General features: G+C 42.8%; 1 protein-coding gene and 1 long non-coding RNA gene across 2 annotated transcripts in view; one reads left to right on the forward strand and one right to left on the reverse strand.

The window, feature by feature from the left end:
• Positions 1-27307, forward strand: part of tmem132a (transmembrane protein 132A) — a 71720-nt gene that overhangs the window by 29432 nt on the left and 14981 nt on the right. Inside the window, 6 exon segments of the mRNA XM_063884327.1 lie at positions 20259-20479; positions 21484-21696; positions 21793-21998; positions 24758-24904; positions 24997-25106; positions 25109-25256. Coding sequence (XP_063740397.1) covers positions 20259-20479; positions 21484-21696; positions 21793-21998; positions 24758-24904; positions 24997-25106; positions 25109-25256 — 1045 coding nt within the window.
• LOC134864225 (uncharacterized) lies at positions 3851-17895 on the reverse strand. Its single transcript, XR_010165805.1, has 3 exons — positions 17863-17895; positions 17121-17218; positions 3851-4127 (listed from the first exon to the last, which is right to left on the reverse strand). It is a non-coding gene; the product is annotated as an uncharacterized LOC134864225 (long non-coding RNA).

The following is a 27307-nucleotide window of genomic DNA, read 5'->3' on the forward strand; positions in this document are numbered from 1 at the left end:
AAATCCAGTAGAACACCTGTGGGACATTATGTTTCGGTCGATCCGACGCCGCCAGGTTGCTCCTCTGACGGTACAGGAGCTCAGTGATGCCCTCGTCCAGATCTGGGAGGAGATACCCCAGGACACCATTCGTCGTCTCATTAGGAGCAAGCGTTGTCAGGCATGCATACAAGCAGGTGGGGGCAATACACAGTACTGAGTACCATTTTGAGTTGCTGCAATGGAATTTCAGTAAAATGGACCAGCCTCCCGCATCATTTTTCACTTAGATTTTCGGGGTGTCTTTGAATTTGACCCACTGTACGTTGATCCTTTTCATTTCCATCAAACAATGTGGCGTCCTCTCGTTCCTAACACATTACCCAGTCCATATCAGTATACATATCCAGCATGATTTTTTCCCCTTTGGGATCTGATGTTTTTTCAAAGTGTTCCTTTCATTTTTTTGAGGAGTGTATACAAATCCAGTTAATATTGTGTTGTTGAATTTTATGTGCAAAGGGTGATTATTATTATTATTGAAAAACAATCTTTAAATATGTTTATATTATAAATATTTAGAGTCTAACCAGCTGGAAACAACATTCTCCTACATTCTCAATACTGGACCACGCTTGGCCTTTTGCTTGAAGCTGTAGTACAGTGCAGACGCTTTTCTGCTTGCTTACTTTTTTTCTATTTTTCTTTTTTGAAAACTTCGAGCAGCGGCTCCTGGACATTCACTATCACTGGGACAGTTATTCTTCGGAATTACATGGAGGGCTTTGGCCATATTTGAATATGTTTACGAGCACCTCAGTCTGATAGTAGCTTGGCCTAGCAACAGCTAAAGCCTAGACTGGTGGCACATACAGTCTATGGGTGGCACTGTGTGCTACTTAGCTTAAGCTAGTTAGCAGCAAAATACCTCCTTCTCTACAGATGACTTCCAAAAACTTCTACAGAAGAATGCCGTGTTGGAAACTAAAATTCAACGTTTGGAAGTCCACGTGGAAGTGAATGGACTATTTGGGAATGACACCACTGTACCAGTTTTCCAAAAGAATCGACAAGGCACTGCTAACTCACAGCTATTTAGCAGCTACAAGGATTCCAAGGAACAGGAGGGCTTTGTGCTGGGTGATAAATCTACAACTTGTAGTCCTCCCTGGAACTTTCTGGGTGCAAAGCCTAAGAGTAAATCATCTCCATGGGATTTGGGAGGTGGAATAACCGCTAGAGCCCAGCGCTCTGAAGTCTGTGATGCGACCGGCTGGCCTGCATTGATATCACCCAGGCAGAGCGCCTCTTCAACCCCAGTTCATACTAGGAAACAGCCGTGGACAGCTGCTAAAGGGAGGACTACAAACAAACAAACACTTCAGAACAGATATGCTCCACTGACACAGAACCAAAGATCTTTTTCTGATGACGTGGATAACCTGTCTTCTTCACACAGCAGGGTAAGGACCAAAAGTTACTCTGAAAGTGAAAGGCTACAGGGAAAGCTAACAACTAGGCCTGAAACTCTGATTGTGGGCGACTCTCCTGTAAGAGATTTAAAAAGTCTAATCAACACCAAAGTACTCATATTGGGGCTGAACACCGGACTGTGAAAAATGTGGTACTGCACATTGGAACAAATTATAAATAACACTTTAGTTACACCTGAGTAAAATTCAGGGAAGATCAAGTCCCTCAAACAATTTAGCAGTATTTTTGATAGTGGATGCTTGAGAACATCTGCAGGCGGCGCCAGGGTAGGGCCCAACCAAGAATTGTGTTTGCCCTACCATAAAACCAACTAATATTCAATGAGTCAAGCCCACTTGAGGGAAATTAAACAATATGAAGGGAGACCAAGTTGATATAGATTTCAAATAAATAATTTATTAATTAAAATACAAGTCAGTAGATGTTTGCCTGCTGCAAACATGACCAGTCTTGCTTGGGGTGAAGTCGTCCCGCCCGTACTCTTACCATCCATTCGGCTCTCACCGACACATCCACTGGAAAGCTATGGAAGCTTATAGTACTATTGTACTTTGACAAATTCGTACACAGTGGTACACAACAATGGAGTGCTGTCTTTTTCACGCGTTGATATGCCAACCGCCTCTCTTTCACCCGAAATCCACTCATATTTAAACTTTGTCAATCAAATTATGAGCAGGTACTCTAAACTAGGGTCTCCAATCTCCACAACAACACAACCTATCGGAAGTAGTCGAGCGTACACTCAACTCACGGAAGTTAACCGGAAGTTCTACTGTGCTCGTAGCTTATTAAGCTCAGGTCAAACTTTATCATGGCTACATTTGTTTTTAAACGTCGTCAGACGGAGCAACAGATGGCGGTGGCAGGCGTGTTGGATAAGGACACACCTTTGACACCTGCAGGGGAAGACGACCACGCAAAAAGAAGTGGAGATGGAGCAGGGGCTGGAGCAGCAGCAGGAGCAGGAGGAAGAGGAAGAGGAAAGGGGCTGGCATGGCCAGCTACAGCCAACCACTGCGGGCACAGACTCTGGCCATGATGCTAATGCTACCACTGACATTAGCCAACGACCCAGGGATGGCCCCCCTTCAGGAAAATTTACCCTTCAAGGGTAATATGTAACCAGCAGAGATCTTTAAATGCTGCCTGGTTTGGCACATACAGCTGGCTTGAATATTCGGTTGAGATGGATGCAACTTTCTGCTTCGCCTGCCGACATTTTTTGGGTAGTGCTGGTGCTCTTCCTTGCTGCGGTCTTGTTGCCTAATTAGCATAACTAATTTGTTGGAGATGTGTTTTGACTCTTGGCTGTTGTGTGGTAGACTATATATGGCTTTATGACAACGTAACTATTAACTATACCATCTCTCTGTCTGTCTGTCTGTCTGTCTGTCTGTCTGTCTGTCTGTCTGTCTGTCTGTGCGTGTGCTTGTTTCTAGCTGTATGGGTTATCCCAATCGTAGTTGAACCAGAAAAAATACTCTGGCGCCGCCACTGTCTGCAGATCCTTATAAAGCATATTCATGACCATTTCTTATACTAGAAACATGTATCTTATGCGCGTAAGACCAATGTATAATGTCAGTTGAAATAAGTGCTTCCAAATATCCACAAAGCATTTTGCCTATTGAAAACAATATCTTAACCTAAAATATTCTTTAATGTTTCAATAAAGCCTAATTAGTTTTCTGTTTCACTCATCCTCCTATCAATATCTTTGGAAATCCAGCACTAAACTGTGATATTCTAGATATCACTTACAGTATCTTCTTGATATTTGCTATTCTATATTTCTAACATTGGCCTTCTACTTGCCCCCTAGTGTGTATCTCCTCTTAATATGTTAATTTGTTTTCATCAAATATAACATATTCATTAAAACATGCAGCAGACATTAGCAACACAACCTACTTGCATTGCAAGACAGATAGAAGAATCGGAGGATGAAACCCTCTTTGTTGTCACATACATGCACACAGCAGAGCACACACAGTGAAATTAGTCCTCTGCATTTAACCCAGTGTTTCTCAAACTTTTTCTGTCATTCCCCACCTCAGAAGAAAGGAATTTTCCACGCCCCACTTGTCCCATATTGCACCAACAAAATGGTAAAAAAAAATACACTTGCAAGTTTACAATTTTCTAATATATTGAAGTAACAGTCAGTAGCAGCTTAACACTACAACACCAGAAAAACATTAACATCAGTGTTCAAAATAAAAAAGAAATATACAGAAAATTATATTGTGCTTCAGTTCAGTTCAGTGCAAAAAAACATGCGCAGAGGCAGGTGAACAAATGACTGCCTTATCACAGCATCAGTGACTGCAATGGGCCTGTTTTGTGCTACACATCTTTAATTCAAAACGGGGTTGAATGCTTGATACAGCCACTCTGAAGTCATGCTCAATGTCAAGATGAGATCTGTACTTTGTTTTCAGTGAAGCAACCGCTAGAAAGCCGATCTCACAGAGATAGGATGTGGCAAAGGGAAGAAGAATGCCCACAGCTCTCTGCCCAATGAGTGGACTGCCTTTCCACTTCAAGCCAAAATTGACTGAGTGTCTCAGATGTAAATCTTAACCTCAGGGTGGAGTCAGAGGTCATTTCAATCAGTTGTTCCTCTTCAGCAGAGCTAAAATCAGCTGGTGCTGCAGAAAGAAATTAAATACTTTATTTGTCATTTCATATTAAACACAAATATGTTTGATAGATAATAGATAGATAGATAGATAGATAGATAGATAGATAGATAGATAGATAGATAGATAGATAGATAGATAGATAGATAGATAGATAGATAGATAGATAGATAGATAATAAATAGGCATATGTATCCTACAAAATAAAATATCAAAACACCTACGTGCTGCATTAAATGGGTCCACAACCCAGTCATACTGTGTAGCACTATTAGGAAAGTATTTTTTAAACAATCCTCCCAATGCCGTGATGTGCTGCTGTATGCACGGGATCACTGTGGTGGCTCCAGAATCGATGTTTTCGGCGACTTCAGTAAGATTCTCAAAGACTTCGGTAAGTCCTTGGTCGATGCGCCTCCCCCATACCTCGAGCTTTCGGATGAATGCAGTGATCTTTTCTGCCAGGTGAGGTAGATACTTGTCTTTGCCCTGAAGCTGAAGATTTAATTCATTCAGCTTTGCAAATATGTCACTGAGGTAAGCCAGTTTCATCAGAAATAGTTCATCACTAAATTTGGCCGCTGCCTCGTACATGCGCTCTTCTTCCAAAAAGACCCGAATCTCCGCTCTGAGCTCGAAGACGAGCGGGAGAGCCACCTTGCTTCGCTGTGAAACAGCACAGCTGTATGATCAGCTCCCATCTCCTCACAAAGAGCGGATAACAGTCGCGCTTTCAGAGGTCGCGTTTAATGAAATTGACCGCTTCCACAACTGCTGTCAAAACGTCGTTAAGTTCGGGGCTGAGCTGTCTGGAAGCCAGCGCTTCCCGATGGATGATGCAGTGCGTCCACTGAGCATCTGGTGCGGCCCTCTTGATTAATGCCTGCAATCCTTTCCTTTTTCCTGCCATGGTCTGTGCACCATCTGAGCAAAACCCCACACAATTTCCCCATTTCAGCTCATGTTCTGTGAAGTAGCCGTCCATAATCTTGAAGAGCTCCTCAGCCGTGGCTCTTGTTTGTGTAGCAGGTATATAAATATACAGGAATGCATTCCACCAATAATCCCTCACGTTTTATTTTATTGTTCCAATATTATTTATTGTCACTTTATTTTGGTATGTTTACTACAAAAGACCGTTTTGGGAGCTAATGCTTTTATTTTGAAGTCTTCACTTTCGGCAGTGACGTCATCTACCTGCGTTTCACCCTCTCTCACTCAGTTGTTTGATGGCAGACTGAGGTGAGGAGAGTTTGTCATGTGCTCTTTGTAGATTTCTGTTCTAAATGATGTTTACAGTGTTTATATAATCTTAAACTGTGAAACAAGGTTATAATATCATTCCATGGTGCTAATGTGTTGCTGTGGTTGTTTTGCAGAAGTTTGAGTGTTTTAGCAAACTTTTAGTTAAGTGTACTGTTTGGCGGCACTTGTGAGGACTCACACACAGCACCGGCAGCATGTTTAATGGCGTCTTTTCCCCACCACAGACTGGTGTGTTGCAGACGTCCATCTTTATTAATGCTGCTGCATTATTGTCTTTATTTGATGCAGGTATGTTTGTTGCTCCCATGTTTTTGGTCTATTGTGTTTTGTACTATGTGTTTATTTTATTGTTTTATAAGTACTAGTCTCTCAGTTGTTTGATGGCAGACTGAGACTGGTGTGTTGCAGACGTCCATCTGTATTAATGCTGCTGCATTATTGTGTTTATTTCATGCAGGTATGTTTGTTGCTCCCATGTTTTTGGTCTATTGTGTTTTGTACTATGTGTTTATTTTATTGTTTTATAAGTACTAGTCTCTCAGTTGTTTGATGGCAGACTGAGACTGGTGTGTTGCAGACGTCCATCTTTATTAATGCTGCTGCATTATTGTCTTTATTTGATGCAGAGGAATAAATACGCCACAGTTTCGGTTAAAGACAACAACCGAATCTCCTTGTCCATCAAACACGCACAACACAATGCAGAGTCGTAGCAAGGGTCTGCTGAGAAGTAGGCCCAGACCGGCTACATTGGTGCCGTGACCCGGATGACATCGTGGATCAACACCAGCTTGGTCACCGGAGGTTGTCGGAGGTCAAAACAACAACAAAAAAGAGGTTCCCTTATGAAGGTTATGTTGAAGTGGCTTTGTCACAGTTACAAGGACATTGTGTTCTTTTTGAACAAATGTGTGTCAAGTGAGAGAAAAAGACATTGAAAAAATTGTCCATTGTTTATTGTGAATCAGTATTATCTGTTTTTGTTGACATTAACTACATTTTTTTGAAAAAAAAAAGAGATGGATTTCAATGTAATGGGGAAAGCTGTTCAAAATGTTTCTGGTTTTGGGAGAGGGGCACAACTTCCTGGTTTGGAATTATTTAACTCTCCAGTTGCTGGTTTGGGGAGGGGTGCACCGCTGTTTAACTCTTTTGGGAGGGGGGCACAGCTGTTTAATTCTTCAGTTGCAAGTCCAGGCGACATGATGTCGCCAGCGCCCAGCTACACCCGCCCAGTTATTGTTCCAGACAATGGAGGTTCCCCAGTTCTCACCTCCACCCGTCTACCTAGCCACCCGTCCCTTACCGACAGACCTACCTTTTCACTTTCGGCCATCCCAGACAGGAGTGACCCAGCTTTGAAGGATCTCATCGCACACATCGCCCAGCAAGTGGGACAGTCTATATCAGCTCAGTTAAAGGAAGAGAGTCAAGCGAATGAAGGCAGTCAAGCACGGGTTCAGAATAGGTCACCCAGCGCCTTGACCCAAAAAACCCTACGGGTGTAAATTTTGTCATGCAGCCCGTTAAAGGCCCCCTGGAACGGGAAGGGGTCTGACAAGCTTCAGGTGATGGGAGGACTCAGGACACGTACTGAGGAAGGGGCAACAGCTGGGGAGCACATCGGAGATTTGAAAATTTAAAAAGGGCAAAGCAAGGACTTTGTAAAAGATAACGCTCCGTAGAAATCCATTTTGAAGCCTCACGAGAACCCAAAAGTTAAACTGACAAAATTGAAACAGCATTTTGTGGGTCCTTTTCGAGATGCCCCTTGCAGATTTTCTACAGCAGTCCGTGCAGAAGGCCCCTGCGATATGGATCCCCTTAACCAAAGCTTTGATGCGCGAGGGGGGCTTAGCAGAAGGAGACAATTGAGGCCCCCCCGTAAAAAGTAACCATGATTTTGGGCAATTATTGTCCAGATCCCCCCGGCTCAGTTTTTGGGTTCAAAGGCCAGAGAAGTGGAATTTGGTAAATACGGGGACATGTTTAGTTTTATAAAATCAAAATGAAGAACAGCTAACACCAACCAAACGCCCCACGCGAAGACATTGGCAGTCATTTTAAAACTGGTGTTATGCCTAGCCTTCCGTGTTTGCCCCCCGTCCGGGCTGAAGCGAAGTCAACTGCACCTCATTTGAGGGTAATTCCCTAAAGACTTTGATGGCCGCTTGACCGCACATAGCTCAGAACAGCCACCGATGGTCAAACAGCCACCGAGGTCAAAAAAACCCAAAAGCCAATGATAGGCAGCACCCCCGACCAAAAAAACACTGAAAGGGTATGAAAGTCATGGAAAACTCCATCTAGCAAAATGCTGGGGGAGCCCCTGTGTTGTCTTGTTTTAACCTTCAATCAAAAAAGACTGCAAGTTACACCCCGGACGGGAGACCAGGCCGCACATTCACCCGGAAGCACACCTTTTAAACTGACTGGCCCCATTTGGAGAGGGGCTGTGGGGGAGGACAAAAAAACCCGGGGAGTGACAGTGAATTGAACATTTTATTAATTTGTGCGATGCACCCCGGGTGTGTGCATAAAGACGAACATGCTAGAGTTGAGCCATATGATGAATTCATCCCATCAATGTGAAAATATTTTCCAGATGCGGGGAATGCTTATTCGGGTTTCCATGCCGTACTTTCAGTGAAGAAGCGGGGAAAAGATCGAGTAAAAAGTATTTGTCAGAACCAAGACCGTGATCGGAATGGTTTTAGTTGGGTGGGAGGAAAACTCCAACCAAGTGCATGTACAAATGAACTGAAGGTGTATGGGGAAGCTGCATCGTTTCCAGTTCTTGGGGCCGGGGCCAGCGAAACCTCATTGGCACAAAGGATCAATTTTCTAAACCCCAAGTTGAAGAACCGGTGATTAGGGCGGTTATCTCCGTTGCTTTTTTCCCCAAATCCCCAAGTGGAAACCCAGTTTTTTATTTCATGGCAACACATCCCTTTGGGAGGGTGAGGAGCTACCAAAAAAAATTGCGCACATAACTAAAGCATCAGCCTTTCCCCTAGCAATGCAAGAACACCTTTTTTGGGGAAAACCCTCCTAACGAAACTCCCTTCACCGGGAACCTGTGTAGTTGAGCCGACCTCACCCAAAGCCCTGCACGAACATCATGGTTGGCCCGGGATGTGCACCTCGTGGGGTGATAGGTGGGTCCCCAGAAGTACCAATCTTCTGATAGACCAGTTTCGCTGAAGAGGAACTGTAAACGGCAGAGGTCCCCCTGCTTAGTGTAGAAGTTTGATCCCCCAAAGGGTCTATCTTTGACAGGCTGTCCAGGCAAGCACCATACCCAAACCTCCTTCAGATCTCAAAACAAGGCTGCGAGATGTACCCCTGCAAATTTGACTAAAACCCTTTCATACTACGGTGGTTGAACGAGAACACTAAAGGGCGCCCATCCTTTTCCCACATCGTCAGATGCTTGGCTCCTTGGAGGGAACCCCTTTTCTCAGAGTGACTTAACGCCCGGCCTCAAGTCCCCATGCTGAAGAGGACAAAAAAACACACCCTTTTCACCCCCCCCCGCTGGGCTTCATGAGAAAACAATCCGCAGGGACGGTCAATAGCCCCCCTCATTTATGCGCAGATCGAGTTTTTTTTGGGGGGACAGAACTTCAGCAGCTTTTATTTTTATTTGGAGATTTGCTTTTTTTCGCATAAACTGAAGAGGGGGCCCTACAGAGACGGGGGTTGTTTCCGCCCTGCGAGACAACAACCTAAATTTAGTCCTAAGAATGTCACCTGATGCACATCTGTAAAGTTTCGGGTCATATAAAGATGGCGGCGGAGTACTTTGGATCCCCAAAGATGGAAGCAACCCCTATTTCGAATTTGATTCAGGGAAGATGAGGTGTAAAAACCCTCAGAAAGGTGGAAATCAAATCCATTGGAGGTGTTCTTTACCCCACTTCCCCCAAAAAGTTCCCCTTTTTCCAAGCCATCTTTGCTCTGACTGCTGGACAAAAGAGAAGAGGAAGGATGAAAGTGAAAGTGAATGTAAAGGCAGGAACATTCAGGAAACTGAAACCTGATGACTGGACTCCAGAGTGTGACATCGCCTTTGACAGTCTTAAGAAAGTCTGCTGGACTGTGTGGTCCTTGCACATCCTGATTTCTCACGTCCCCGGATTCTGTCAACTGATGCTTCCTTGGACGGGCTTGGCGCAGTGTTGTCACAAGTAGCAGCTGGTGAAAGTAAAGCCCGTCCCATAGCTTTCGCAAGTAAGACACTGAGCAGCTCTCAGAAGAATTACCCAGCTCACCGGCTTGAGTTTTTTGGCGTTGAAGTGGAGTGTGGTGTGACAAATTCAGCCATTGGCCGAAGGCAATTCCTTCACAGTATGGACGGACAATAATCCACTCACATACATAATGACTAAGCCCAAACTCGACGCCTGCGAACAACGATGGGTCGCAAAGCTTGCTCCTTATACTTTCAGTCTGAAGCACATTGCAGGAACCAAGAACGTAGTGGCTGATGCTCTCAGTCGGGACCCGTTTGCCAAGACAGTTGGGCGTAGACTTGTTACAGAGTCCTATGGCAATCTGCTTGCCGAATCTGATGAAGTTGGAGAAAATGGAGTTCAGGATGTCTTTCGCTTAAAGGTCCAGTGTCAGCGGACGAAGAGGTCAAAACAAGGTGCTGTGACTCAGTCCCATTGTTCCCCGCGCCTGTGTAACAACATTGTGAAAGCTGTCCTTGATTCTCATGACCACTGGGATGCAGCTGCAGAGTCCAGGGCGACAGAGTTGATCCAGTCCGTTCAACACCTTGTTTCCACCAGGGCAGGATCTGCTACCTGCCTTCTCCCTGGAAGAGCTCCGAAAAAGCCAAGAGCTTGACCCTGGCATCTCTAGAGTCATGCCTTTTCTGAGTCGACAGAGAAGACCCTCAAGGCGGGAGAGAGACGGTCTGGACACAAGTGCTCTGGTACTCATCAAGCAGTGGGAGAGACTTAATGTCATTGATGGAGTGCTCTATAGAGTCACCAAGGATCCCTTGAGCAAACAGAAGAGGCATCAGTTTATTTTGCCCCAAAGTCTGGTATACAAGGCCTTGCGTGGTGTACATGACTTGGCCGGACATCAAGGGCAGGCGAGAACGATTTACCTGACAAGACAACGCTTCTTCTGGCCTAGAATGGAGCACCAAATTAAGGACTATCTGAAGTGCTGCCAGAGGTGCATCCAGGCCAAGGCACCGGATCCTTCTGCCAGAGCTCCGCTTGAAAGTATCAGGACCAACCGCTCCTATGGAACTAGTGTGTTTGGATTTCTGGAGTGCGGAAGATAGCAAGCAGCGTTCAGTAGATGTTCTTGTCCTGACAGATCACTTCACAAAGTTAGCCCATGCCTTTCCCTGCACAAACCAACAAGCAAAACAAGTTGCTAAGAAGTTATGGGATAACGTCTTCTGTGTGTATGGGTTTGCGGGGGCGCATACATACAGATCAAGGAGCCAACTTTGAGAGTGAGCTCATCGCAGAACTGCTTAAACTATCGGGTGTCTCCAAGTCACACACTACAGCCTACCACCCCATGGGGAACGGAGGGACTGAGAGACTTAACAGGACTCTGGGGGGTATGCTCCATTCACTGCCACTGAGAGAGAAGGCCAAGTGGCCCCCAGCAAATCCAGACCCTGACATTTGCATACAATGCGACAGTGCATGAGACGACTGGCTACGCACCCTTCCACTTAATGTTTGGTCGGGTTCCAAGGCTCCCCGTTGATGTGATGTTCAAACAGGTCCTACACGACCCAGTGGTTGTTGACTATGGCAGCTATGTAACAACGCTTATGTCCCACCTCCATGAAGCAGCAGACATTGCTCGAAAGCATGCCATCAAGGAGCAAGACAAGCAAGCCAGAGGTTACAATCGAAAGATCAAGGGGACTTGCCTGAACGTGGGGGACAGAGTACTTCTCGCCAACAAAGGCGAGAGGGGAAAGAAGAAACTTGCGGACAAGTGGGAACCAACAGTCTATACTGTCGTGGACAGCAACCCACAGACCCATGTCTACATGTTGGAAGATGACAAGGGTAAAACAAAGGTAGTGCATCGCAACCTTATCCTGGATATCAGCTTCCTGCCCATAGAGTCTGCTCAAGGAGACATGCCGGAGACCGAGGACAGTCTTGATGATTCAGAGGACGGGTCTCGGATGGAGGATCTCGTCAACTCTTTGGATGAGGAAGAGGGTTCGGAGGATAGGACAAGCGCATGGGCACTGAGTGGGGCGGAAGACACTGCCAGTCACCAGTCCTGTGACGAAGCTGATACAGACGAAGATCAGTTTGATGCAGAGCTAGATCAGTCAAGTGTACCAGATACAGCATCAGTGATCGACGCAAGCAGTGTCCAGTCATTCAGACCGGTTACAGCGTCAGCAGTTGACACATCAGACTAGTGTTGTCACGATACCAATATTTTGGTACCGATACTAACATGTATTTCGATAGTTTTCGGTAGTTTTCGGTACTTTTCGGTACTTTTCAGCAAGATTGCCGAAACGTCGCTTCAGATGGAAAGATAGTGACGGCATTAAGATTATTATGCAGATGATATGCCTATGTCAGAAAACGCTGTCACAACTTTCACCTAATGCGTTTTTTTTTTGTTATTATTACTATTATATTGCATGAGTGTGACGTGATGAGGCGGGGGGGGGAAACATTTGTCTCGAGGGAGAGAGACTAGTTCTTGGCTACTGATCGTATTTCTGCGAGGATGGTAGGCCTACGGACTGAAACAAACTTTAAAAACGTGAAATGTGGTGTTGGTCTCTGTGTGCCCTTCCAAATATTAACTAGGCTACTGAGCTATTCCATTTGAAAAGCGAACGTGCCGCATTCTCCGCTATTGAAGGCGTTATCTAGCCTACACGTAAGGTGCAACTTTTTTTTGCCCTGACATGACTTGCTCATTTCAAAAATAGTTTGGCTCCCTGTCATTTTAAGGGGGAAAACCTTAGTTTGTGAGTTAGCCTACCTGTTGTCCCCTGAGCTCTGTATACTGGTCTGGGTGCTTGTCCTGTAAGTGTTTCGTTAGGTTGGACGTGTTGCCGCCCTTCGCTTGGCATGTTTTAAAACACACCTTTGCAAACCGGTGCATCTACATTTGTTGGTTTGCCTTCCTCATCTGACTTCAAGCCAAAATACTTCCAGATTGCACTTCGTGACAGGTGTGACAGGTGGTGCAGCAGCCATTCTTCTCTCCTGCTCATCTCAGTTGTATCCTAGTTACCACGCAACGTTACTGATGAGTTTCCCGCCATGTACCGGTACTTTCCAAATCCGTACGTACCGTTTTAAATGCCTCAGTACCCGCGATACTTCGTTAGTACCGGTATACCGTGCAACACTACATCAGACTCAGTGTCGATGGTTGACACAGGCCATGTCCCGACCGTTATTTCTGACACTTTACCAACAGTTGCAGAACAGGGCCGAGACAGCCAAGTACCCACTCAAGCAGACACGCAGGGTGTGGTCAGGACACGTGCTGGCAGGGTTGTTAAGAGAGTCAGCCGTTTTGTAGAGACAATGGCTCAGAGGCCGACCAGCATGAGGGGCTTCGCAAACTCTTTCAGTAAGAGATCCCAGTCTCTTCTTACCCTGTTCTAAAAGGGGCTGTATTATTTCTTCTTGTTTGTTTTCTTTTATTGAGATGTTTCTTTTTTTATCGTTGCCTTGTTTTTTTTATGTTTTGCAATGTGTCACTGTAAGTGCTGTACTGTTTACTGTATGTGCTCACGAGTACGGTTTGGGACTCAAGTAGGCCGGGTAGTTTGGTGTACACGGCACCAAGCAATTCTAAGAGGGGACTAAGGGTTGATCACCCTTTGATTTCTCTGAACCTGTTTACCAGGTAGCTTCTAGCTGATTGTGAAGATGGTATCTTTATGTGAACCCGTGCCAGTTTTAACCCAGTGTTAATGTCCCTGTCAGTGTTATGTCCTGTCAGCCGCTCAGGATTTTGGTGTAATTCAGGAGGGTGAATGTAGCAGGTATATAAATATACAGGAATGCATTCCACCAATAATCCCTCACGTTTTATTTTATTGTTCCAATATTATTTATTGTCACTTTATTTTGGTATGTTTACTACAAAAGACCGTTTTGGGAGCTAATGCTTTTATTTTGAAGTCTTCACTTTCGGCAGTGAAGTCATCTACCTGCGTTTCACCCTCTCTCACTCAGTTGTTTGATGGCAGACTGAGGTGAGGAGAGTTTGTCATGTGCTCTTTGTAGATTTCTGTTCTAAATGATGTTTACAGTGTTTATATAATCTTAAACTGTGAAACAACGTTATAATATCATTCCATGGTGCTAATGTGTTGCTGTGTAGTTGTTTTGCAGAAGTTTGAGTGTTTTAGCAAACTTTTAGTTAAGTGTACTGTTTGGCGGCACTTGTGAGGACTCACACACAGCACCGGCAGCATGTTTAATGGCGTCTTTTCCCCACCACAGACTGGTGTGTTGCAGACGTCCATCTTTATTAATGCTGCTGGGTCAGTGACAAATAAGGGTTGGTATGATGTCCAAATCAAAAATATGCTTCAAACTTGTTAAAACAATATTTTAGATGTTTGTTTAAATGTATAGTTTCCATTTCTGTTGGTGTCATAGTATTTAATATGACATTTCTACCATTTTTAACCAATTAAAGAATCACAGTCCCATTAAATTGTCAAATGGTGTAACCACTAAAGCATGACAAGTATTAAATAATTCACCCGCCTAGAAGCTATGCAAGTGTATTAATTAAAATAAGTGATCTATTATGAAATATCATCTCAAAGTATATTTAAAATATTTTATTTCTAAACTTAGATATTATGGGTTTTTGTTGTACTGTGCGAGTCAATATGCCATAGACATGGATGTTTTTTTCTCTATTCTTGGGTCAATTGTTTTAAAATCATTTTAAATTTCATTTTTTACAGTGTAGTAGAGTGCTAAAATCATATGCATAGTAACTTTTTTGATTTATATCAGATTTTTACTAGAAACACTGGTTACGCCAGTTGACATTTATTGGTTACACCAGCTGACCGTACTATCTAAACAGAGAACGACAAGCAATTGACACATGAAATGCAATGGAAAGTCATGAAGTAAAATGATTAAAGGTATTTTAATAAGTGTGAACACACTCTAATAGATTTGTTTTTCATAACATATAAACAATATACTTAACAATGAAGAAATGGATTGACCTCTGATTTCAATTCTAAAAAATTACACTTTTAAAGGACAAATATTTGAGAACAATTCATACATCAATTCATAGAACAATTCATTCATATTCATCATATATCATTAAAAACAATCATGTCAACAATCAAATTTAAGAACATTTCACAAACTTTAAGAACATAACACATCCTAGCTTTGAGCCTGGAATTTTTTCCAGTCCTCTGTTGTGAGCCTGGAATGACGGGAGTTGACAGGCTCTGGCTCAGAGATCACAGAGAGCACATCAGCTTCATAGTAGAAGAGGAGGTCGGATGGCTGAGGCCAGGTGAAGACATTCTTTGCCCCCAGCTGTTTCATGCAGCTCACCTCTATCTCATCACCCACAACCTGAGTGATCTGCCCCACAAAAGGCTTACCCTCATAATTGACAACAATGAATTTGCCTTTCTGATTTAGGATGGGTGGTTCTGGGGCTTCTGACACACTCCTGAAGTCTACTTTCGATGGACTGTAACATTTGCAATCTGCTGCTGCTGGTCTTGAACAGAAGCATGAAATGTCTCTGTACAGAATTGTGGCTGGCTCTGTTGAGATGACTTGATGCAGCTTCATGGTGCCTTTTACAGCTGGCACAAGCTCTGGCACTTTTTCATCAAACTTGTCAACATCCTCCTCAGATATCCAGTAGAAGTTAACGGTAGACTTCTGTTTGATCAGGAAGTCATAAACATCCTCAGGGGTCTGCAAATCTTTTCCTCTCTGCACTGCTGTATCGGCTATACGCTTCACAGTTGCTCCAACTCCATCAGGTGCGCCTTTCCCGTGTGCTTTCTCACTGAAGTTCCAAGTCACACTCTTGAAACCTAAGAGAAAAGGTACAGTACTCAAGAGGTAAAAGTTCTTTCGGTTCCTGTACTGTGTTACAGGCCCATCACTTATGATGTGGAGGGAGGAAGGTGGTGTTTCACATTTTGTCATGGCATCTCTCACAACAGGTTCTAAATGTGCCCACACAGCACGTTCGTCATGGCGAAGACAGCCAGAGATGGTGGCATAGGTGTGAGTGGCATTACCTGTGTATACCACACAGGTGTGGATGGTGGCCTGTTTCCGGCTGCCACCGAAGTGAAAATGCTGGACCTCACAATTCAGTTTACAGGCATAATTCTCCGAAAAATCAATATGAACGCACAGTTCATCTCTAAGCAGAGAGTGCTTCAACTCTCTGAGGGACCGGGTCTGGTGCAGCCAGTTAAACTGATGGCGTATGAAGGCGTCTATTTTCTGGTTGAGGAGACCGAGAAGGTCTGCCGTGCTGCCACTCTTCTCAATTTTGTGATATTTTGCATATGTTTTCTCCCCTTCTGTAACAACAATCCTCTCCCACTGCTCCCATGTGATGATACTATTATCTAGCGGGCCCTCAAACTCCACCTCATTGTAGCAACATTGGGCACAAAAGTGGTACATGCACTTCTGGTTGGTTGAGTCACAAACAATGGCTTCCAGGAGCTCCGAAATGCTATTGGTCAACAGAATGCCTTTCTGACAGAGCCTGTCAACAATCATTTTAAAGTTGTCATGGTCAAAGCAGCTACATGTGTTTCGGTCAGACTCTTTGGCTTGGGTAACATCGAAAGGGCAGTATCTTAGGAATTGTCGATAGGAGATTGCATGGTGTTTCAGGGCAGTTGAATTATAGTTGGAGTGCAGGTCTTTCAGAGAATGAAGAAGTACTCTCCTTTGGTGTTTCATTTTATTTTTGGTAACTGTGTCTTTCTTACCCGACAGCATGCGGGTATTCTCGTCTCTACAGAGAAAGCTTACAACCCTCTCCTTTTTCTCCTCTGCAATTTTCTTTTTGTCTCTCTTCTTGTTGCTCACACTTGCATCCTTTCCTTTCTTCACTTTGAGCTTATCAACTTTACGTTGCAGCTTTTTTGCTTTCAGTCTTTCACTCTTAAGTACCTTCCTTATTTTGATTAGCTTAAACCTTAGCTTTTCCCTTTCCTTCAGCACTGCTCTATGTTTGCTGGTGCTTTTCTGCACTGCCCTCACAGGAGTTGAGGATGCCCGTGGTCTCTCTAAACGTGGCTGCACATAGTCATGGTCAGCAACATCCACTAAAGGCTCTGGAGGGCCATTAAGCTGGTCATCTGCTGTTGAATTCAGTGAGGGAGGAGTAAGGTTCAAAACTTCAGCAAGCACTCTTTTCCTCTCTCTGTACTTTCTCTGGTACTGTTTCCACTTTTCCCTCATCTGCACCTGTTTTTCCCTGGGCAGATCTGCGACTGGGATGTTTGTGATCTTTCCCTGTCTCTTTGTCCTTCTCTTTGTCCTTTGATAGCTAAGAGTAAAGAAGATGAATAAAACTGTTAATCTTATGGCCTTAATTCTTCTTCCATTTTAATGTCACATCTCTCTCTAAAACTACCCTTTCAGAAGATCTACATCACTGATTTTACTTTCTCATGAAGCGCGCGCGCGTGTGTGTGTGTGTGTGTGTGTGTGTGTGGTATACCTTCGCTTTCTTTTAGTCAGATAATTTGCCCTTGCAGCAGGATCTGCATTAACCCGCGCTCTGTGGCGAGCCACTTTTTCTTTACTTGTTAGAGGCATCTGTTTGGAGAAGAGGAGAGACGGTGTTGTTTACATACACAAGTTTTCACCCACATACTGCTTGCTTATGTATACTATAGAAATGTGAAATTAAAAACAGATTTAATTTAAAGATTTTAAAGTTATTTTTAGACTATTTCAAGCAGCACATTATAGCATTATCATTTTATAAATAACAACAACAATCATTTTAATCATTTTATCATTATTTATAATAATAATAACAATAATAATAATGTAACAATAATAATAATAATGTACTACTTATACTTATACTAATAATAATAATAATAACAATATTCATGATAATAATACAAAAATATGAATTAACATTACAAAAGTAGACCTTTTGTCCATAAATTGATCAAATTAGCCTCATAAAGGAAGAGGTCCAATGGTGTAACCCGGTTACACCATTGGACATTTCAGATTGAGACCAAAATTTGCAGGCATTATTGTGGACGACTATGTAAACACTTAACCTTGGTTTGAATATTTAAAACTATTTTTCATATCAATGTGAATATTTTATGATAATTTATATTAACATTTTACTGAGGTCATACCATTTGACATGTATTCTAATCATACCTGACCATGATCTGAAAATACTTTATTTTGTCAAATTTTAGAGAGTTACTAACCTTGACTTGTGGCAGTTGGTGTCTTCAGGGGTCCTTCTGTTTGACATCACATCCTGTCACATGATCTTCTAGCTCAAAATATTCAAAATGGCTCCATAAAGGGTGGTTACACCAGTTTACATACCAGAAGTTTGACTTGGCACACATGGTTCCCCATGTTAATGGAAATATTCAGAACTGCTGATGTTTCTATATTATTATTCAGTATTAAACAGTACTTGTTTAAAATTATGCCAATGTATTTCAGAGGGTGTTTAGGACATTATTACACATTTTTACAACAACTTATATAATTGGTGCTGCATTTTTGTGGTTACACCATTTAGACAATTTTGCTCTTATTTTCTCAATATTATCTCAAAACTTAATAAAATCATGCATTTCAAGATAGGGGGGCAAAGAAACATATATTTTTAAGTAAATTATAACTTTATTATGAACTTTGCACATTTTTAAAGTTATTCAAACCTCAGGGACAGAAAAAAATGAGCGGCACGTCTTTCACCCTGCTGCATTATTGTCTTTATTTGATGCAGGTATGTTTGTTGCTCCCATGTTTTTGGTCTATTGTGTTTTGTACTATGTGTTTATTTTATTGTTTTATAAGTACTAGTCTCTCAGTTGTTTGATGGCAGACTGAGACTGGTGTGTTGCAGACGTCCATCTTTATTAATGCTGCTGCATTATTGTCTTTATTTGATGCAGAGGAATAAATACGCCACAGTTTCGGTTAAAGACAACAACCGAATCTCCTTGTCCATCAAACACGCACAACACAACGCAGAGTCGTAGCAAGGGTCTGCTGAGAAGTAGGCCCAGACCGGCTACATTTGCACAGATTTGCAAAAGAGCAAATCCTCATTTAGTGACAGTGACTCTGAATTTACAAAGCGGACATATGAAATGAACACCCATTTTTTACTGCTGTCTGTGGCTTCGTCCACTTGTATTGCAAAATGATTTTCTTTCAGTTTTTCAGTGAGTTGTGCTTCAATGTCATTGGAAATGTCGCAAATTCGTCTCGCAACTGTGTCATTTGACAGGGTATTGTTTTTAATTTCGCAGCGCTTGTCTCATCAAGCATAATTGACACCATGTCAACAGCAGCGGGGAGAATAAGTTGCTCAGCTATCGTGTGTGGTTTTTTGCACTGGGCCCCTCTATATGTGACTCTGTATGATGCCATTTGTGCTGTACTATTCACTGACGCAGCTTTCACCATTCGCTTTTCCTGCTGACGGTATTCGGTGAGATTTTGTTGAAAAAAAATGATGGGTTTATCAACGTGATTTGGGTGTGATGTCTCCAAGTGTCTGCGCAATTTGTTTGGCCTCATACTGTCTGCTGCCAGTTGTCGAAGACACAGAACACACACGGGTCGCTCCTCATCACCACCTACAGTGAATCCTAAAGCAAGATACGCTTCATCATACTTTCTCTTTGGTTGGCATTTCGATTGGTTTGGCCCGTCTGTCTTCTCTTTCTCTGTTGTCACCGAATCGCCAACTTGTGTTGCCCTTGTAACAAACTTGTCCATTTTGAACCTTAAACGATAGCCTACACACGTCTGCTGCCCTGTTGTTCTGTTGTCATTATTCCGCCGCAATTAACATGCCGACGTCTAGCCTATTATTCGCACTATGGTTCAAGGCAAGCTTCTTTTTGCTGGTTTCCTATCTAATGTTCTTTTAACATGTTTAGGACAATTACAGAATCCATTGTGAGTGAACTTTATCGGCAAAACAGAAAGGAATGACCAAAAAAAAAAAAAGCAATTTTCTTCTGATTCCATGCGCCCCACCTGCAGTACCTCCGCGCCCCACACTTTGAGAAACGCTGATTTAGCGACACATTCATCGCAAGAAGTGTAGCAAAAGTCCAGGCAGCAGATTCATCGATTTATACTGCCACAGAGCAGATTCCTGAAGTTATAATGACTGATTTGAGAGGTTGTAATAACCAAGTTGCAGTTGTAATGGAAAATATTTTTCTGCCAGTAAAAATTTCATCACTAAGTTCATTATTTGTCCACAAGCTACAAAACGGTTTTTTGTCACTTCAAATTTTGTTCACAGATACGTGGATATTTTATATAAGTGCAAATATATGCAGAGAAACTCAGATTTTTTTTTCTGCAAGTTCTCACATCAGGTTTTACAAGCTCTCTCATTTTGCACCATATCTACCTTCATATGTGTGGCAGGAAGCAAGAAGCAGGAAGCAGGGCAGTGAGCCGTGTTCCTCCTTCTTCTATACCTGTAACTTATTAGGTTGTTGGAAAAACTGAAAAAAAAAACAACAACTCTGGTCTGGTGGCTTTGGAGAGAACATATTAATTAAGTTTTATTTAAGCAGGTTCTCAATTTCTTCCTATATTTTCTTTGTTATAACCTCAGTCCCTCCAGCCCTCTTGCAGCCCCCCCTCTCCTTGCCTGTCCACATGTCCATCATCCCTCCACCCTGGCACCTCCTTCCTCTGTCTCAGGTGGAGCTGGGCCCTCTTTTCTCCAACTCCAGCCCCTTCTCCTTCTCACAAAGCATGTTGATGGTGGCCCCGCCTGGCCAGGCCCCCAGACCAGGCCTACAAGCTTCTTTTGGCCCTTACTCAGTTACACAGGTAAGAGGGAAAAAAACAGGAGAGACATATTGGAGTGAGCTGACAGCAGATGAAAAGGAAGGGATAAAGTGCAGCAAGCCGGTTATTAATGAGAAGAAAAGTAGCGTCCAGACCCGCATGACCCTGCTCAGCTTTGTAAAAGTGGATAACTGATCCGCTGAGGAACACTGTGAAGGATGAGGATTATGGATAATGATTGTCCTGCTAACACAGCTTCTAAATAGCAATTTTAATCACAATGTTTTTAATTAATTTATAAATGATAATTTATTGCTTTCACCAATTAAAAAAAAACCTCTACTGCTTAGCAACAGCAGGCACAGCAGAGATGGCAACAACACTTACAATGCAGCACTGATCCAGGTTTTCTGTAACTGTCCAAGTCTGTTCATATTAATATCAAACAGCATTGGGTCGGTCAGGTAGAGCAGCAGGTGAACTCAAGAGCAATGCAGTCTCGCTGTTGGAGGGCTTGATAGCACAGTCCCCCTCCCCACTTGTTGGATTAGAATGGTACTTAATGTGGACATGTGTAGGGGCGGTTTGGAATTTGACCTCAAGTGTTTTAATCCACTTTCTCCTATTGATTTCTTGTTCTTCTGTTTTTCTTTTCTTTAGTTGGTACAGTTCTACCATCATGAATCCAAAGTTGTGCGATCTTTTTAGAGCGCACAACTTTGGATTCATGATGGTAGAACTGGTAGAATATAAAAAGCATATTCAAAAGTGTTTGTTGTTGTTTGCTGACCGAGGAAAAGTAATGTTTTTTTTGGGGGGCCACAGTGGTCTAAATTGACCGGACAACATCCTGTAGATAGATATGATCACATTGTCTCTTGAACAGAGCGTCCTTAACAGTCTGTTACCAAATGGTCTGCCAAAAAGAGCATGCTAATGTCCAAATTTACCAATAAGAACCGGTCATTCAACTAAGCTGTGTAACACGTTAATCCTACATAAATTGTTATAGCTAACTGTCTTCATATCCCATTCTCTTTCCACAGCATATATCAGAGCCCATCCTCCCTCTTTCCCCCCCTCTGTCCGCCTTCCTCCTGTCAGAGCATGTGGAGAGGGTTCGGGATAACGGCAGTCGGGAGAGTTTTAGGGTGCGTACACTGTTCCACAAACAGAGCGACACCAGAGCCCGCAGGACCTGCTTCACCCTTCATGCTTTCAAGGACACAGAGGAGCACAAGGCCTCCTGTCTCCCACAGGTGAGGACCAGAGTTCTCTCAGTCTTTCTTAATCTTTATTTCGCACCATTTCATTGTCCTCCTGTAATCCCTCCAACCGTCCATCCTGTTTCCAAGCCTCCTCTCGGGCTGTGCATGGTGACTCTGACTCTACCCAATGATTGGTTTGAGGATCAACACACAAACCAATCACATCAGGATCAGAGAAAGTGGCCAAGTAAAATGTACCCTCGACGCCGGGTGCGGCACATGGAGAAGCAGTGGAGAGAAAATCATCACCGTAACTCAGTCAACCGCCAGCGTACAACTTCTCATTCCCTGAGGTATAGTGTCGACATACTATGCAACTTTCCTATTTAGCCTGAATATACCTGTATTCACTGTTCATTAACACCTCTCTCATGGCTCCCTCCATAAAAAGCCCAGTGTGTTTTGATTGGTTAGTGCATATGTTCTTCTGTCAACATCATCGCAGTGTCACTACACCTGGGGAATCTCTGTAACCAAGTTTAGTTCCATTTCTACAGTGACGACCACCACAATGACTACTGCTATTCCACTGGGGCCGATTATTTCTTTCTGTGACATTACCCTACGCGTCAGGAAGGTCACTCCTCAGACTCCAGGAATGTGTTTGAAAAGTTAAATGAATTCCATGATTCTCTATATAAAAACTCCATCTCACGTTTGGGGAAAATTTAAGTCAAATGCAGAGTACAAATACCCCGTATGGGAGGCAGGTATGAGAACAGGAACCAGAAATGTGCTTTATTAACTGAAAGCTGTACTTACAAAACATAAAAACACTGCAGGGGCAGGCTAGGTGAAACAAAAGAGAAGTAGCAAACAAAACTGAAAACAAACCGGGAAGACTCAGGACTCACACAAGGGCAGCTGAGGAGAATCTAAATAGGCAGAACAGACTGGGGATCAAACAGACTGAACTACATAGAGGAACAACAACGTCCCAACAAGGAACACAAAGGAAAGAAAAAACTTGGTTGTGGTTGAATTGTCAGTGTATCTTAGGAAGGTTCCTAACGGAGTGGAATGAGCCGTAAGTACCTCAGTGGCAGCTCTGATAAAAGCTGTTTGAATTCTGTAGATGATAGGTAAGGAGCTTTGAAACTTCCTTTATAACCTCCTTTAGTTTAGGAAACACTGGATCTTCCTTTAAAAAAGGACAAGAGAAAATGCTGTCCCACAATGCCTTGCGGCAGCAACTTTTACCATGACACAACATTCGGCCGTTCACGGAAACAACCGACCGTGACGAGAATTGCGTATCATGAAAGTTACGGGGCTTATTTAGCAGTTTAAAACTTATGCCGTACTTGCTAAATTTCTTTGTTTAGAACGTTCAGCACGTTATTAATCAAAAGGCGAGATATGAGCTTAACTTTTTAACTGAAGTTTCACTTTACTTTTTTATTTCCGTACAATTCCAACTTAATGAAAAATATATGTCTCACTATTCTCCATGTTGATAAAGCACAAACAACACCATCAGAGCACGGTGCAGAGTCCCTAGGTTGTTTCAGTAGTCCAGTACAGAGAACTGTAGTTCCCCACAGCAGACGCACATTAATAATGTAATCATGAATACGTGGGATAGTGTCAGTGCAGTCTGATTCTCTTGAAGCCCGGTTTCTTTTCCCAAGTCCTTTTCAATTCTCCTATCCACTATTCTTAACCCCGTGACGTTTCACACAGAGGTCAAGGAATAGAGCATAGGAAGACATGATAGGAGCTGATTTTTGGACAGGGAAACCAAAGACAGGAAGTAAAAAGACACGAAGAGGTGATACATTTCAAAATAAAACTGAAAAATAAACACGTCCTATGTGATTTCAAGAAACTGGAGCATGATTTAAATAAATGCATTTCCTTCATTTTCACCACACCTAAAGAGCGAGTGCAGAATATTGGATCGGGTTTTGTCACAGCGAGGTAGTGAAGGTGCTTGGAATTTTTCTAACAGGTTAAGATTTGCAGTGAAGCATTACCGACGACAGCCCAAATTCTTACTTGTAGTCTTACTGTTCCAAGCTGGGATATCAATCATTTAATTGAAAATAGTCACAATTGAATTGAAGATATTTCAATAATTATATTTATGATATATGTAATGTGACTTTAATTGTAAAAATCTACATTGCAACTGGCAATAATTTAAATGCTCATATGAATACTCATTTGATATTGTTTGTTATGTTAACATTAAGTTATTGTTAGTAATTACAAACATTTCAACTAGTTTTAACAAATGCTTGATAATGATAAATAGAAATCCAACCAATTCAAAGGACATTGCAGAAATGTTGAATTGGAAAATGTGATAACTAATTCTTAAATATATCTTTAATTAAGTGTTAATAGGAGAAAATGGTGAGAGTGAATGAGCTGTTATTAAATTACATATATCTACAAATAACCTGTCCACTAATAAAATATTTGATATTGGGAATTTATAGTTCAACTGTTAAAAATTAAATGACAATGTCAACAATTGGATTTGCTCACAGTCCAATGTACATTGTGGATGGATATGTTGCCTTGGATCATCTGCAGTTGCTAATATTGTTGCTGATTGAACCTTAAAATGACTTAAATGATCAGAAAAACAAACTTTCTGTGTTTACCACGAGTTGCTTCAGCTAAAGAGAGATGAACACAGCTGTGGTGAGAGGGAGGAGAAGAAACCCAAGGTCCTCCACACAGCCAAACTCAAGTGGTTTAGGGTCCAATGAGGAGAATTTAAATTTAAATAGTTTTCTCTTTTGGATTTAAGGCTTCAACAGTCAGTGTGGAGTCCTCGGTATACTGTGAAATGCCATCACATTTTCAAAAAATTCAAGAAGTAATAGTGATTGTGACTCACATGCCTGGATATAACAACATAGAAATATAAATTATAATGTTTCACAAACCGAAATATGAAATAACAGCTGCCCACGTCCGATCTAATTAAATGAGACTTAATGTTCAAACACGTTTTCAGAGAAAAAGTACAGTGCTCTTATGATGATGAATTTAAGACAATCCTTGAATCGATGACGGATTTATTTATGCTTTCATTCAGATATCATCGCGATGATGGGAAAACTAAGGGGGATGTCCACTGGCGCTTCAGATACCAGCGGGTTGCCATGACAACCCACATACAGCTTTATTACTCCTATTCTGACACAGTGGCTGACCTCAGACTGACCCCAGGTCAGGCACAAGGGTATGTGCATTTATGTGCCATTATGTAAAGAGACTCCTTAGCTTTTATATTGCTGTCCAATTGCTGTTGTTTTCATGTGACTGTCCATCCAGATGTGTGGAGGACAGAGCGGTAAATTCCCAGAGGCAGCTCTTCCATATCAAAGCAGTGACACTAAAGGAGGAAGAGGAGGGGAGAGAGCAGAGCGGTACCAAAGAGAAGAAACCTGTTTGAACGGGAAAGAAGAGGAGGAGCTAAGCTTGGATCCTCATGTCCTGATACGCTATCACAGGGGGCCGGTCCTGATTGGACAGTCAATCAAAGTGTCTGTGAGTCTGAGAGCCAATTTCAGTGCTGAGTTTGCTGTCATAAGGTAAATACAAAATCACTTTTTTTAAGAAGTTTCTTTTCCCGGTACATTTTAGAATTCAAATTTCAATTTCTCTAATGGGTGTTTAATGCAGTGTGTACAAATTAACTACCCTAATTTACAGTTCAGCACAAAAATGTCCACTTCCAACTACTTTGATAAAAACATTATATTAAAATAGTTTTCGCACCACTTTTTGGGGTTTATTCTTTTATGAAACTTAAAGGTCTCCTATTATGCTATATTTTAATAATATATTGTAGGGCCATATTTATACAAAACATGTCTGTGAACTGTTTTGCTCAAAATAGCAAACAGATCCCCCATTGTAGCATGCCTCACCCCCCTCTATTTCAGCCCTGTTCCTGAAGTGCTGATTCTGTGACTGTAGCTTTAAATGAACTAGCTGCTGCTGACCACGCCCCTTTGGAGCTGCTGCTGGCTACGGCCCTTTGGAGCGTCATGATCTCTCCTCTGAAGAGAGTTCTCTACCGGGAGAAACTCAGCTAAACGCTGCTGTGATTAAACGCCATATGATGTTCCAAACCACATCCAGCATTATTTCTGAATCACTTGAGATGAGATGAGATGAGATGAGATGAGATGTACCTTTATTAATCCCCTTGGGGAAATTCGAGTGTTTATGCAGCAACAGAGAAGATAAAAACAGTACAGGTTCACACAGGGATATGAAACACAGATTTAAAATAAAAATTAAAGATTCTCAATTCTAAATAAAAAAAAAAAATATATATATATATATAGATATAGATATGTAACGAAAGTATTGTTTTAAAATATACACATGTATGTGTGCAGAAAGACAGTGTAGGTCAAAGTTATTGTGCAAAAGTGCAGGTTTTATGTGCAGTCCGGGTTATTGTCAGTGAGTCACTTGGTTACCTCCTTGTTGTGCAGCCTGATGGCTACAGGCACAAAGGGGTTTCCCAGGCGCTTAGTGCTGTGCTTAGGTGTGATGAGTCTGATGCTGACCGTACTCCTCATCTTCACTAGCTCTGCATGGAGGGGGTGGGAGGGGTAATCCAGGATACTGTCCAGTTTCCTCCTCGTCCTCCCCTCAGCCACCTCCTCCAGATTGTCCAGTTTAACTCCAACAACAGAGTTAGCCTTCCTCACAAGCTTGTTCAGCCTTTCAGCATCCTTTTTGTTGGTATTTCCCCCCCAGCACAACCCGGCAAAGAAGAGCACACTGGCCACCACAGACTGGTAGAACGTCTGCAGCAGCCTCGTGCACACGTTGAAGGACCTGAGTCCCTTCAGGAAGAACAGCTTGCTCTGTGCCTTCCTGAAGAGAGCATCAGTGTTGTCACTCCAGTCCAGTTTATTGTTCAACTGCACTCCCAGGAACTTGTAGCTGTTCACCACTTCCACCTCCTCCCCCCTGATGGTGATGGGGGTTAGAGACCTCTTCATGCTCCGCCTGAAGTCCAACACCAGCTCCTTAGTCTTGCTGATGTTGAGCTTGAGGTGGTTGTTGTCACACCAGCCTACGGAGTTCTCCACCAGGGCCCTGTACTCCTCCTCGTTGTCATCTGTGATGCAGCTGACGATGGAGGAGTCATCAGAGAACTTCTGTAGGTGGCATGAGCCGGAGTTGAAGCGGAAGTCAGTGGTGTACAAGGGGAACAGGAATGGTGACTGCAAAGTTCCCTGGGGGGCACCAGTGTTGCTCACCAGCACATCAGACACACTGCCCTGCAGTCTGACATACTGAGGTCTGCTGGTGAGGTAGTCAGTAATCCAGTCTACCAAGCTGTGATCCACCTGCATCAGTGACAGCTTTTCAGCGAGCAGTTGTGGCTGGATGGTGTTGAAGGCGCTGGAGAAGTCAAAGAACAGGATTCTTAGTGAGCTGTGCGGCTTCTCCAGGTGTGAGTTGGCTCTGTGGAGCATGTAGATGAGGGCATCCTCTACACCGATGTTGGACTGGTAGGCAAACTGTAGAGCAGAGGTGCCCAGTACGTCGATTGCGGTCAACCAGTAAACCGCAAGTGCAATGCTAGTAGATTGCGAGTCATTTATAAAAATAACAA

Source organism: Eleginops maclovinus, chromosome 5 (assembly GCF_036324505.1).
Source record: "Eleginops maclovinus isolate JMC-PN-2008 ecotype Puerto Natales chromosome 5, JC_Emac_rtc_rv5, whole genome shotgun sequence".
In the NCBI taxonomy this organism is placed as follows: domain Eukaryota; kingdom Metazoa; phylum Chordata; class Actinopteri; order Perciformes; family Eleginopidae; genus Eleginops; species Eleginops maclovinus.